General features: G+C 41.0%; 1 protein-coding gene across 3 annotated transcripts in view; it reads left to right on the plus strand.

Moving 5' to 3' along the window:
* Positions 1–11,746, plus strand: part of LOC120727829 (low-density lipoprotein receptor-related protein 8-like) — an 81,607-nt gene extending 69,861 nt beyond the window's left edge. The window contains exons 12-18 of one of the 3 annotated variants that reach the window (XM_040022370.1): positions 1,238–1,356; positions 1,807–1,946; positions 4,646–4,787; positions 5,539–5,691; positions 6,883–7,152; positions 8,029–8,097; positions 10,579–11,746. In XM_040022370.1, the coding sequence (XP_039878304.1) occupies positions 1,238–1,356; positions 1,807–1,946; positions 4,646–4,787; positions 5,539–5,691; positions 6,883–7,152; positions 8,029–8,097; positions 10,579–10,919 (1,234 nt within the window). In that variant the 3' untranslated portion in view covers positions 10,920–11,746. Of the gene's footprint in view, positions 1–1,237; positions 1,357–1,806; positions 1,947–4,645; positions 4,788–5,538; positions 5,692–6,879; positions 7,153–8,028; positions 8,098–10,578 lie in introns of all 3 variants that reach the window. The other 2 variants (XM_040022369.1, XM_040022371.1) reach the window with 2 other exon arrangements.
* The last annotated feature ends 359 nt before the right edge of the window (positions 11,747–12,105 follow it).

Genomic DNA, 12,105 nt, shown 5'->3' on the forward strand with positions numbered 1-12,105 from the left:
AATGCAAATTTAAAAAAAAAAATCAGCCACAAAGTAAACATAAATAGACACACAAAGGTGCTTTGATGAGGCAGGCACACACACACCACAGGAATGCTTTACACTGAATAACAGTTTGGACAAAATTGTCTTAATGCCAGTAATAAACATTTACATAGAAATGAATGCAAATTACTGTGTCTTCACTGCTTTGATTGCTCGCTCATATCGCCAAATAACCATTCAAAGTGTGCTGAAGTCATACCAGATAACAGTTTTTAAATTTGGTGGTTAACAATGTTGGGATTTGGCTCAATGTAAATCACAGCCAGGGCAATCCAAATGAAAGCAGAGTGCTCACAGACGTTAATGGTGTAAGCGATTACAGCCACTGCTCAGCTTCTAGTCATGACAAAATGGTCCTGTTTGTCCTGCATACCAAGGTGAGGGATCTAATAACCATATTTTCAAACCGCAATCACATACTCCATCAGCGAGGACAAAGGCTGCAAAGAGTAATGCTGTCAACTTGTCAAACTTGTCCTTTGTGTCAGAGGCCCATGCTGTAGCTGCTCCAATCCTAATATGCTGTTACATGTACGTTTACAATTACACTTACACTGTAAGCTGGTATTAGAGCAGATGGGAGATAGTGAAATATTTGTACGAGACGTAACACTAATATTGGTGGTCTTTTGACTTGTATTGTAGTTTTGTGGTGCTGAAAGGACAGCTCCGAAATGTGCACTTGTCAGAGATCTTTTACAAGAATTCCCTACAGCACTCTTTATTGTAGAAATGTCTCCTTTTCTCTGCCCTTCTCTTCCAAAAAATCACTTCCACAAATCTTGGATGGCATTACCTTTGCTTTTGCATAGCCTGTAGCGGGGAAAAAAGACATTTGTGTGCCCTAGTTTTGCAGTCTTATGTATATCTGATTGTTTTAGGCTGCATATTGCTTATGCAACTTTAGGCAGCTTTTTTTTTCATCTTTCCAGGACAAATATTTTGGTGCAGCTCTCATATTGTTATTATTATTACTATTCTTATTATTCGGTTAGTAAAGGAGCCTACTTATGCTGGGTAGAACTGAAACAGCAAAGTAAAAAAAAGCAAAAGAGGAGAGCTAAATTAAAGTAGTGGACAGTGACAGTGATGGCTTACTGCCGAACCACTTAGCAGAACAATGCCGTGGGACTAATAACTGCTAAAACCCTAACTGGATAATAACACAATGACTTTGGTGTCTTTGTTCCAGCTTTATGTACTGGTCAGACTGGGGCACGCGAGCCAAAATAGAGAAGGCCGGTATGAATGGAGTGGACCGACAGGTGCTGGTGGCTGATAACATTGAGTGGCCCAACGGCATCACACTGGGTGAGGGGAGAACAGCTGTTCTTCATTATACCGTGCACAGTGCTACATTTTACCCTTTTTCCTCAACAGCTGTTGTGAATGTGCCTGAAGCGCAGACCTGAAAAGGAGCCGATGCATTCAATCAGCTCATTTTTGATAAAAGGTCAAAAGTAATTGAAATAGCACAAGTTAATGTTTAACGATAATGGAAAGAAGTAGTTTTACAAAGTTATCATGGCCGCTTCGGAATGATATTGAAAATGTTTCAGGTGTTATAGATCAACACAGTAAAACTTGCTGTTGTGTAATGGTGAGAATCTGACATTTCTAAAGTAATCGATATCACCTAAAGGGATTTGCTGGTCAGAGTGCGAGAGTGCTTACCGCAAAGACAATCAATTTCCACTCAGCTCGGGAAATTCCTATCTACATGTTTGTGTGTTTGTCTGTGTGCGTGTTTGCACTCCGCAGATGTGGCCAACCGCCGTCTGTACTGGGTGGATTCCAAACTACACCTCATAGCCAGCGTGGACCTGAACGGAGCTCACCGCAGGACGCATATGTCGTCCGCGGAGAGACTGGGGCACCCTTACGCCCTGGCTGTTTTTGAGGTTTGTGTTTACTCCTTTTATTCCATCGCCTCATTTTGTAGAACTCAGCATAGATTTTCAGGGATTTTGGGCAGTTGTCCATGATATCACTCAGCCTCCCACATCTCATCATATCTACATCTCTCTCATTAGCCTCAATGGGGGCCTGCAGAGGCACAGGGAGCCCAAACGTAATGACTGTTGAATTCAATTTATTTCATGCTCAGTCGGTGGGTGTCCTTGTGTGTGTTCTGTTTGTTTTTCCCTCATGGGACTGATTGGTTGAGCATACTAAACAGAAACAGCTAAGAGAAGGCAGCAATCAAAAGCAACACACACATACAGACACACACTTGAGCTTTTGGTTGTCAGCCAGTTTCCCTCTGTGCATGTTATGTCAGGGCCTTTAGAAACCTTCAGTCTGGACTGGTGCCAAGCAGTCCTACACATCCGTGCCAGTGTGCAAACGTGCTTTTGCTTGCAAACTCCTGTTACAGGAACATCCTTTAAAATCAGCCTCCCTAGGGGAGACCACAGGCAGAGGTTTCCTTCAGAAGCAGACCAAACTTACAGGCGTGGATCTTTGAAACTATCCGCTTTGGTGTATATAATATAATTATATTTGTGACCTAGAGAGCAAATAGAGGTGTTATTTTTAAAATGTGCCTGAAGTTGTCCTAAATGTAAAATAAGTTCAGTATAAAAGTATAATGAAGCTTGTAAAGTTCAGTCATTTACTAAATTGGATTATGACTACATTCTGCCACTTCTATGTAATAAATATTTTTATAATATTTTTAAAAATGTTAAATTCCTCTACATGTTCGCACAGTTTACTATTTAATAAGTGTAGCATAACCTTGAGGATTTTCTACTGCATTCTGTGCTGTAAGTCCGGCCTGTGCCAGCGCTGTAGAGAGCGCTCAGAGAAATGATGATAAATTCCCTCTGCTGTAACACATAATCGATCGGGACGTCTCTGCTCTCTGCCCTGTTGCGACTACAAGGTGACCTTCTTGTTCAGCAAGTTGGACATACACCAGTTCAGTGTTATTGAGTGGGTCTTGTTGTATTGTACATCACATTACAGTACCATCTCTTTCTGACTCAGTGACTGACTCAACGCAAGCACACATGTACACACTCGAGTGTAGCGAGGCCTGTTGTCTCGGCACTCGCTGGGGATTAGCCTGTGGTTTCTAAGGCAACTGTAAAAAACATGTCACTTCCTATCTAAGACTCTTTTTTTAAAACTGTTGATGAGGTTAACTAGAGAAAGAAAACAAAAAGTTTATTAATAAAAAACCAGCAGGGTTAAAACTTCAGCCTGTGCTGCTGTTTTGTGATCTATATTAAATGGGTTTTAATTATTTAAAGCCTCGTGCTGCTGAAAATACATCCCAGAATGTTGCAACATTTTAAAAATCAAATAATTGATTTGATTTTCTTATATAAAAAGACACCATTGTTTATTGTTGCACTGCTGCTCCATGAATAGCAACCTCCTATTTACAATTAAACTCCTTTGCATTTCCTCCATCATCTTAATGATCACATTAAAAGCCAATTAAACATGCTCGCTCTTCTGCAGAAGCTAATGGGTTAGACGATGTCTGTCAACAAATACTTCCAAGTGCATATTTCCCTTTCCCTAATTTTCTCTTTATTTCTTCTTCTGAAATAAGTTGGACTGGTATCATCAGACAAGTACTGACAGCATTTAGCCGTCCAGAGTGACAAGCTGAGGGCAGCTTGTGTCCTTTTTCTTGGTCACTTTTTCTTTTCAGACCCCTTTTCATGATATAGTCACACTAAAGAAAACAGTGGTTGGGAACAACTGTACAACCAAAACTATTACTAAACGAAATGCTTGCTTCGAAGACAGGGACCAGGTCTGGAGCCAATTGCAACGTGAAAAGTCTGCAACAGTAGGAGACATCTGACTCTGTTTACATAAACCTAATGACGACAACGAAAGCTACACACTGAAAATCAAGAGGAAGAGAGAAAAGCCTAAACAATTAAACATAATGTTAAATAATTAATGCTGTTAGTCTAACCTGAACTGTGGAAGAGAAACACTTTGGTCACTGAATTTCCACTAGTGTCACATTGTTTCTTTTGTTTACGTTAATGTTTAACATTAGTGTGTCCAGTTCTGCTAGCTGTGATGTTAGCATGCTGACTGTCAAAACCGTGACAGCAACAGTCGACTTGTTGACGTAGCTTGAAGGGGCCCCTTTTGAATTGTTGCCTTGGGCTCCAACAGACTCTAGAAACACCACTGATTACATTCAGTCTATTTGTAAATTGGTAAAAGTCGCAAATCTGTTGGTGTCTGTTGGAAATCCGTTCCATCTCCATCCAATGAACATCAAACAGAAATCACTTTAACTGCTTACATTCAGAGTCCAAGGAAAACCTCACAGATTTTAAACAGAATTGTTGCTGCATGTAGTTGTTGCAGGACGGTGATTTAACTGCAGCGCAGATTCTGCAGTTTATTTCTGATACAACACTCTGACTTCAGGGATCTGACGACACGGTTCACCAATCAGATACCACTGTTAAAATAACAAACTGCGTTCTTCACTCTGAGGATAAAATAAAATTCAACAATACTTTTTACAATATAAGACAGCTTTTAAATATATGAGTCAAACTTTACAAGACTCTAACAAACTAGTTCTGACCTGTCGTGTTTTTCTCCTGTGTCTTAGGATCGTATTTACTGGACAGACAGAGACAAAGCAGCAGTCTTCATGGCCAACAGGCTGACCGGGGAAGACATCCATGCCCTTGCTGAAAACCTTAATGACCCCCATGACATTGTGGTCTTCCACCAGCTTCGACAGCCACAAGGTGTGTGTGTTTGTGTGATTGAGGCACTTGCATGTGTCTTTAGGCATTTCCAACAACAGTTTCATCCCCTGCCTTTGATTATGTGAGCTGAGTTTCACCTCTTCTGCATGTCCATATCATCCTAGGCGCATGTATAAGTAATAGTGAGCCCTGTGATTGTAGTAGAGCGAGTAAAGCAGCCGTACATTCACGCTGTGTTCAAACTCTGCCTTCAACTCAGTTTCCTCTAATGGGACAATCCAGATCCAAACTGAACTGAACAGAGCACTTAATCATGAATGTGATACGTGTGTGTTTTTTCCTTGCATGTCACTTTCCATATCTGTCTCTGTCATTCTCTCTTACTTCCCAGTGCATTGTCTGTGCCCATTTATATTTTATCTTTCACTGAATTTCATCACCATTTTTTCCAGTTTGATCTTCGTACACCTTTGTCATTGTTTTTGTTAAGAAATGAGACTCTGGGATGAACACAGTGGACATGTACCTGACAGAGTAGCACAACTGGTCACATTTCTGTATGTTACCAGATTTTATTCTTTGCATGTTTCTGGAGCCTTTGTTTACATAAAGTAACTAACTTTGTTTAAAGGGAATTCAGCAGTGCCCACAGTGGGGAACAATAAAGTACCACAACTGTGCCTTCCCGGCTGTGTTATCTCCTCACATTGCATTAATGTTAATCTTATTTATATAACCACAGCCGTGTAATTCTCCCTGTCTCTGTCTTTCTTTCTCTTACTGTCTCCAGGCCCAGACAGCTGTAATCTGGGCAGCGTAGCCAATGGAGGTTGTGAGTATTTGTGTCTTAAGGCTCCACAGATCACTGAGCACTCCCCCAAATACACCTGCGCCTGCCCCGATGGACAGGACCTGGGGCCTGAGATGAGAGGCTGTGTGCCAGGTGAGGCTGGCTATGGGTGGTAATGGAGTGTTTAATGATCAATAACACCTAAGGGGGCTTTTTGGATGCTGTGTTTACTGTGGAGATAATTGGATTCTGCTTCCCATGAGGAATGCAACAGTATGTTTTTATCAGAAAACTTTTATATGCACCTATATCTTTATTAACATTTTAAAAAACATCAACAATACAACAAATTAAAATAAAACAAACAAAAAACAGCTTTTCTTATTGTACATCGTACACCCATATCCAAACAATCTGTTAAGCATAAAACCGATGATCTTTTGCTGTTGTTTATCTGTCCTTCCTTCCACAAATCACAAGAATCACAGCTCCTGTTACATTTTGGTCAGAATTTCAAAATTTCACCGTGTGTAAGTTTTGACTTACACACAGTGTGAGGGTGAAGACTTAAAGTTCAAGGTCATATTTGTAGTTTTACGTCTAACATCCGTGAATTGTTATGGATCGTGAGCCTAATGAGCTACAGCGATATTGAGGTTCTGCTTTAAAAAAAAGTGCTAATAAATAAGTAACTAAAATATTTAAATGTAAGCAATAAATCTGTAAAATGACGGATTTTTTTTTTTTTTGTTAATTCACCGAATGTTTTTTTTTGTAAATTTATAGTACATTTTTCTTACAGTAAATGTTTATATGTGATAGTGAAAAAAAATGGAACTTTTCTGTCTGTTAACTGTTTAACACAAAGTTAGTTACATAGTTATGTTAGTGTAGTGTGTATGGCAGGTCTTTATTAGTAGGAAATGCTGTAAAAAGTATGAAAATAAAGGTAAAAGTGCAAAATTTATGCCCCCTTAACATTTTCCAAAGCCATCCACTCGACCCGATTGTGGTCTTTTCTGGGCCAATTCTGGCCTGCGGGCCTTATGTTTGAATTCTCCTAACGTAAATTGATATATGTCACATATACTGTGTTAATAGTAACACAGTATCTATTTGGCTGATTGTATTTTTGTTGAATTTATGTTAGGTAAATGTTGATTTTTAGTTTGCTTAATGATTGAATATGTTCTATAAGGGATCTTGCATCATCATTCTATGAAGATTTTAATCATAAAGTGATGACTGTTGTGGTCCTTCCTGTCTTTTTCAAACACTTTAAGACATTTACACTCATTTCTTGAGCTGAAAGCTTTCGCTCTGCTATGACTTTGCCTGCAGCAGCGCCAAGAGATGACATGACAGCAACATCTTCACCCCCCACTGAATTTACTCTGGGCACTGGAGCGACAGAGGGAACAGGAGGAGTGTCACAGGCGGATGCAATCCCCCGCTTGACCACAGCTCCATCTGGCTCCCCTGAGCCTCTCACACCCCTCAGCACACTCAAGCCTATGTCCTCGCAGGAATCGAAGGCGTTGGGCTCCCACTCCACTGCCACTACTATGATTCTCTCCACCACACCTGCAGGAGACAGCAGCGTCTCACAACACTGTAAGTGGGCTGTGAATTGTAAATTGTGTTTATCAGTTCTGAGTCTGAAGAAAAAAAGATATATGATGATATGTGACAGAAACCATTAGTCTTACATTCAGAATTGAGGATATGTCAGGTGCTCAAAACCTTTGTAATTAACATCTCTCACATGTCCACCGGGGGTCCTCTGCATGATTTGGAAAAAAATCAGGCACAGTCCTCTGACAAAGCGCCACTTTCACCTGAGCGGCCTCATCTCCTACCAAATACCACATCTGACGGTTTCATTCATGCTCATAATGTAGCTAACAATCTCACCCTCGCTGTAATGATGGCATTAAAGTGACGTATCTACAAGCCCCAGCAACCAGTCATCTGGCTTTAAGAGCAGTAATGGATGGCTGTTTCTCACCTTGAAACTGTCATTGTTCCCGCCATAAATTGAGCTCTGCGTAGGCGGTAGTGTATTGGGTCTCTTTGAGGGAATATATGCAACCATGAAAGTGTGCATTAATAAGCGTATTAGTAACTATGTTGCATGAAAATGAACGATAGAGTCACAATGGTGTCTAATGAAGCCCAGATGGATGGAGTGTAGAAGGTCAAGGTTGCATTGAGGGGAAATTTGAACTATTTCCATCTTCTTTCCCCTCATTTCTCTTTGCAACACACTCACATCTGTGCACGCATGATCACTCATTCCCCACCTCGTGGTCTTTATTGCCCCTCTTTTTCCGCCACCTCGTCCTTCCTGACTGCACTGCTTATCTTTCACTCTATTTCTCACACATTTTTTTTCCTCGTGCACGGTTTCTCACTTTTATCCTTTCTTGCTCCTCTATCTTTTCCTCCTGTCGCTCTAACACCTCTCACTTGCTTCATCTCTCTCTGCAGCTGGAAGCGAGCATTTCCTCCTGGGTGAGAACCTCACTGTGGCTGTTTTGGGAGTGGTCATCCCCATCGGTAAGTTAGCTGCAACTCCCCTTGTCTGTTTTTGTCTGTCCATGATAAAGGCCTGCAAGGCTGCTGTCTCAGTGCTGCCTATGGCCAATGTTTGTAGCCCATCCACACTGACCTTGCTGTGGCAAGGCGAGAGAAGCCTGGCCTACAGGTCTCCCCCTCTGAGGTTTCTCGGGAGTCATTTTCTGTGTGTCTGACATTGCTGCCACACTGCATTATTCACTTCACACCATGTTGTGTTGGGTTCTGCTGCTGCAGGGAATCCATGTCAGCAGATCTTTTGTCTGAAGTTCGAGTACTTTACTTTCAGTGAAAGTAGTTTATTAATCTAAATGAACACAATCCTTTTTTTTCATTCACAGCAGGTTGTATGATGGAGAATTTGAGTCTCACAGTCTGATTTCAGACAAACCCAATTTCAAAAAACATTGAGATGATCAGTAAAATGTAAATAAAAACAGTGATGGGAATCTTACAAACCTTTATTTTATTTTCAGTTGAACATAGAAAACATATTAAATGTTTAAAAAGAGAAAATATAAAATTTTAAGAAAAATATTAAACATTTTCTCAAAAAAGTTAGGACAGGGTCAAGTTTACCACGGTGTAGCATCCCCTTTTCTTTTAACTAGCCCATAAACATCTGGGAACTGAGGAGACCAGCTGTTTGACTTGTGTGAGAGGAATTTTGTCCCATTCTTGTTTGTTACAGGATTCTAGCTGTTCAACAGTCCAGGATCTTCTTTGTTGTAGTTTTCTTTTTTCTAACCTAATTAGTTGCAAAATGTTACTTTTCCAACCTTTTGTTGACCCCATCCTAACTTTTATTGACACATCAAATTCAAATATTTTTTCTAACATAGTGAAACATCTCAGTTTAAACATTTGATATTTTTTTAGTGTCCTCTTGTGAATAAAATATGAGTTCATGAGATTAACACACACATGCAATCGGCTTTTATTTACCATTTTTGGAGTTGGTGTTGTAGATAAAATCGTTCTCATTTCTAGGCAAAGACTGGCGAACTTGCCTAGTGCACAATAATCTGCTGTTGCCAGGTTTCACTGCTTAATTAAACACAAAAAAACCACCCATTTGCTCCATGAGTTTGACTCAGACACTGTAATCATCCAGCGTGTTCACAGATATTAGAGGAAGAAGAGGTGATAATTATACCACATAAAAGGTGGTAAGCTGAGTAAAATGTAATTAAAAATGAAATGCTGTGATTTTCCGATCATTAAAATGCAGTTCAGATAATATAAAGGAAAGCATACAAATGATGAGAAGTGACAAATGTTGAAATGATGAGAAAGGATGCCAGCAACACATTTTAAAAGTGGTACAGGGACAACAAAAGAGTGAAAAAGCTGTAGAAAAACTTGATAAAGTTAACTGCTAACAGGTTATTAACATGTCTGGCTTAAAAAAGTAAACATCCCAGAGAGGGCGAGTCTTCGAGAACTAAATATGGGGAGGCGTTCATCAATGGTTAATGACCTGATGATTCATTTAGAAAACAGGGATTAAAGAGAATAAGTCTTTTATTGAAGCACAGAGACAATATTTAAACAGACCTACTTTATAACAGCCTTACATCACTGCTTGACTCACTATCTTTATATTCATATAGAATTTAGAATGCTTTTAGGATTCGTAATGATATTTTTGGTAAATCCGAGATTATCTCAGTTGTTTTGGTCGATGCACTGGGAAATATTAGTTTATGTAATAGTTGTAAATAGGCCTTTTTAGAGCTTGATCTTGAGTGTAGCTGTGTAATGATGTGCTGGTCTTCTTAAGATTTTTGTTTTTTAAAGGCAACAAAAACAAGACAACACCTTTAGATAAATCTAAAGGCTGCAGGAAAATGAGCACGCTGTCTATGTGAGAAATGTTATTGTACACTGTGCATCTACAAAAGGTGTGACACTAATACATAATGCTGAATTAAATGAAGCTGAACAAAAATGAGTGAGCCCGTTAGATCAGATGGACTGTTCTCATTATATACTTAATAAGGGGAACATTCTGTAAAGGGCCTCAAAAATATGATGCCAGTAAAGCACGAAAGCTTTATTGGTGTAATTTAATGAAACAATATTAAATTAAAATGCTTACTCAAGGACAGATATGCTGTGATGAGTTGCCAGGAGATTGTGCAGTAATGAGTTCAAATTTGTGCTCCCTGAGGACAGTTTAAAGTGAAATTACTCCATTTTGGCCCTTAATGGTGCTCTGTGTTGCTGATTTAGAGTTTGATAAAGAAAACATGTTGGTTGGTGTATGACCCAAATTTGACCCAGCGTTTAGCCCAGCCTCCCACACACAACCTCTGCACCGCAGCCCCTGCCCTCTCTGTCCCCCCGCATGCCTGTTCTGCTCCTCTCTGTGCCTGTCATTTCATGCCATGGACTCGTTATGCCTCGTTAACGCTGCCCCCCCTTCCCATGTCCCTGCCGCTGTGTGTTAAACGCATGCAGTTCCTATCGTTGCCACAGTGGTGTTCGGCCTGGTCTGCACCGCGGTCTACCTGGTGTGGCGCAACTGGCGGCGCAACTCCACCAAGAGCATGAACTTCGACAACCCCGTCTACCGCAAAACCACCGGCGAGGGCGAGGAGGACGAGATCCACATCGGGCGGACGGACGCCATGGGACACCATGCGCACCACCACCCGTACCCTCAGGGCGTCAGCATGGGAGTCGTGGCGGCGGGAGGGGGCACCTGCCCGCAGTTCATTGCCCTGCCTCTCGGGGGCAGCATGCCAGATCCCGGGACTCACTGGTACACAGAGCAGCCCATGCTCTCCACTGCAAAGTGACCTGCAAACAGGAGGCAACTCCTGGAAAAGATGGCCGCTCAAGGCACACGCACACACAGTGAGGTCAGAGGTGACTTGGACTGAGTTTGCTGAAGGAATGAACAACATATCATCAAGTGTTACATGCAGTCATTCCCAGCCATATCCTATGCCAGTTCCCATTTGAAAACCACCAGTAAGACAAACAGGACTCTTAAAAAAATAGTTTCATACCTTTTTTCTGTGAGATGAGTCTCATTTTTCTTCAGTCAATGCTGAGAATTAATCACTGAATTATAAATGTGTGCTAACGTGTTTCTGACTTTGACCTCAGCTGGAATAATGGAGTTAGAGTGGTTCCTCTTTTGCATTGAGTGAGGCTTGTGCTGTGTGTCTTATATTTTGTGACAGGGGCTAGTGAGAGACTCTTTGTCATCCTTGATGTATTAATTTGGACTTGGTGTTATTCCCGGTGGGCCCGCAGTGCCCTGGGAACGCTATTAGCGAAGGAGGAGCTGTGGAACTGGGACAGCCTGTGCGTTGATGGGACAATCTGTACAGATTCATGTTAGAGCCAATCACATTGTTGTTGCTGGACTCGTCTTGTGTAAGTAACATTTGTGTGGGTTTCTTTGAAGATTTTTTTTCCCATTTTGCGAGTGATTCTTAAAGGTTACTAACTACATTTTGTGCTTTCTCTCTGGTTCAGAGGAAGGCCTTTCAGGGTGAGTTGTCTAACATTTCAAGGTGTAGTTGAACACAGTTGATTTGAGAGGTTATGTATTTATCTGACCTTCAACACCCCTGAGGTTTAGTTAAAGAGCAGCAGGTTTGCAGACTGAGCGAAGTAAAAAATGAGACAAAGAGTATTCAGCTTGTTTTCTTAGAGCAGGGAGAGTTAGAGGGGAGTGGGTTTTACACAGAAGTTCTGTCTTCATTATTGTGGCTTGTTTAGATGTTAAATGGTTTGAGAAAAGCAATAGGCGGCTGCTTTAGGCAGCTGCAGCGTTATGTGGTTGACAAAATTCCTCGAGTGTTAATAATTTTATTTGATCACCTGCTTTTGACTGTGACAAATGTGCACAGAAATACACATGGGGTGCAGTGATAGCAAATTCACGCTGTTCTCCGGAGGACGGAGACAGTGTGCACTTGCCGAGCGTAAACACAAACAGCATGCATAATTGTTCACCAACTGACAATGCAG

This window comes from Simochromis diagramma, unplaced genomic scaffold (assembly GCF_900408965.1).
Source record: "Simochromis diagramma unplaced genomic scaffold, fSimDia1.1 OVJJ01000205.1, whole genome shotgun sequence".
NCBI lineage: Eukaryota > Metazoa > Chordata > Actinopteri > Cichliformes > Cichlidae > Simochromis > Simochromis diagramma.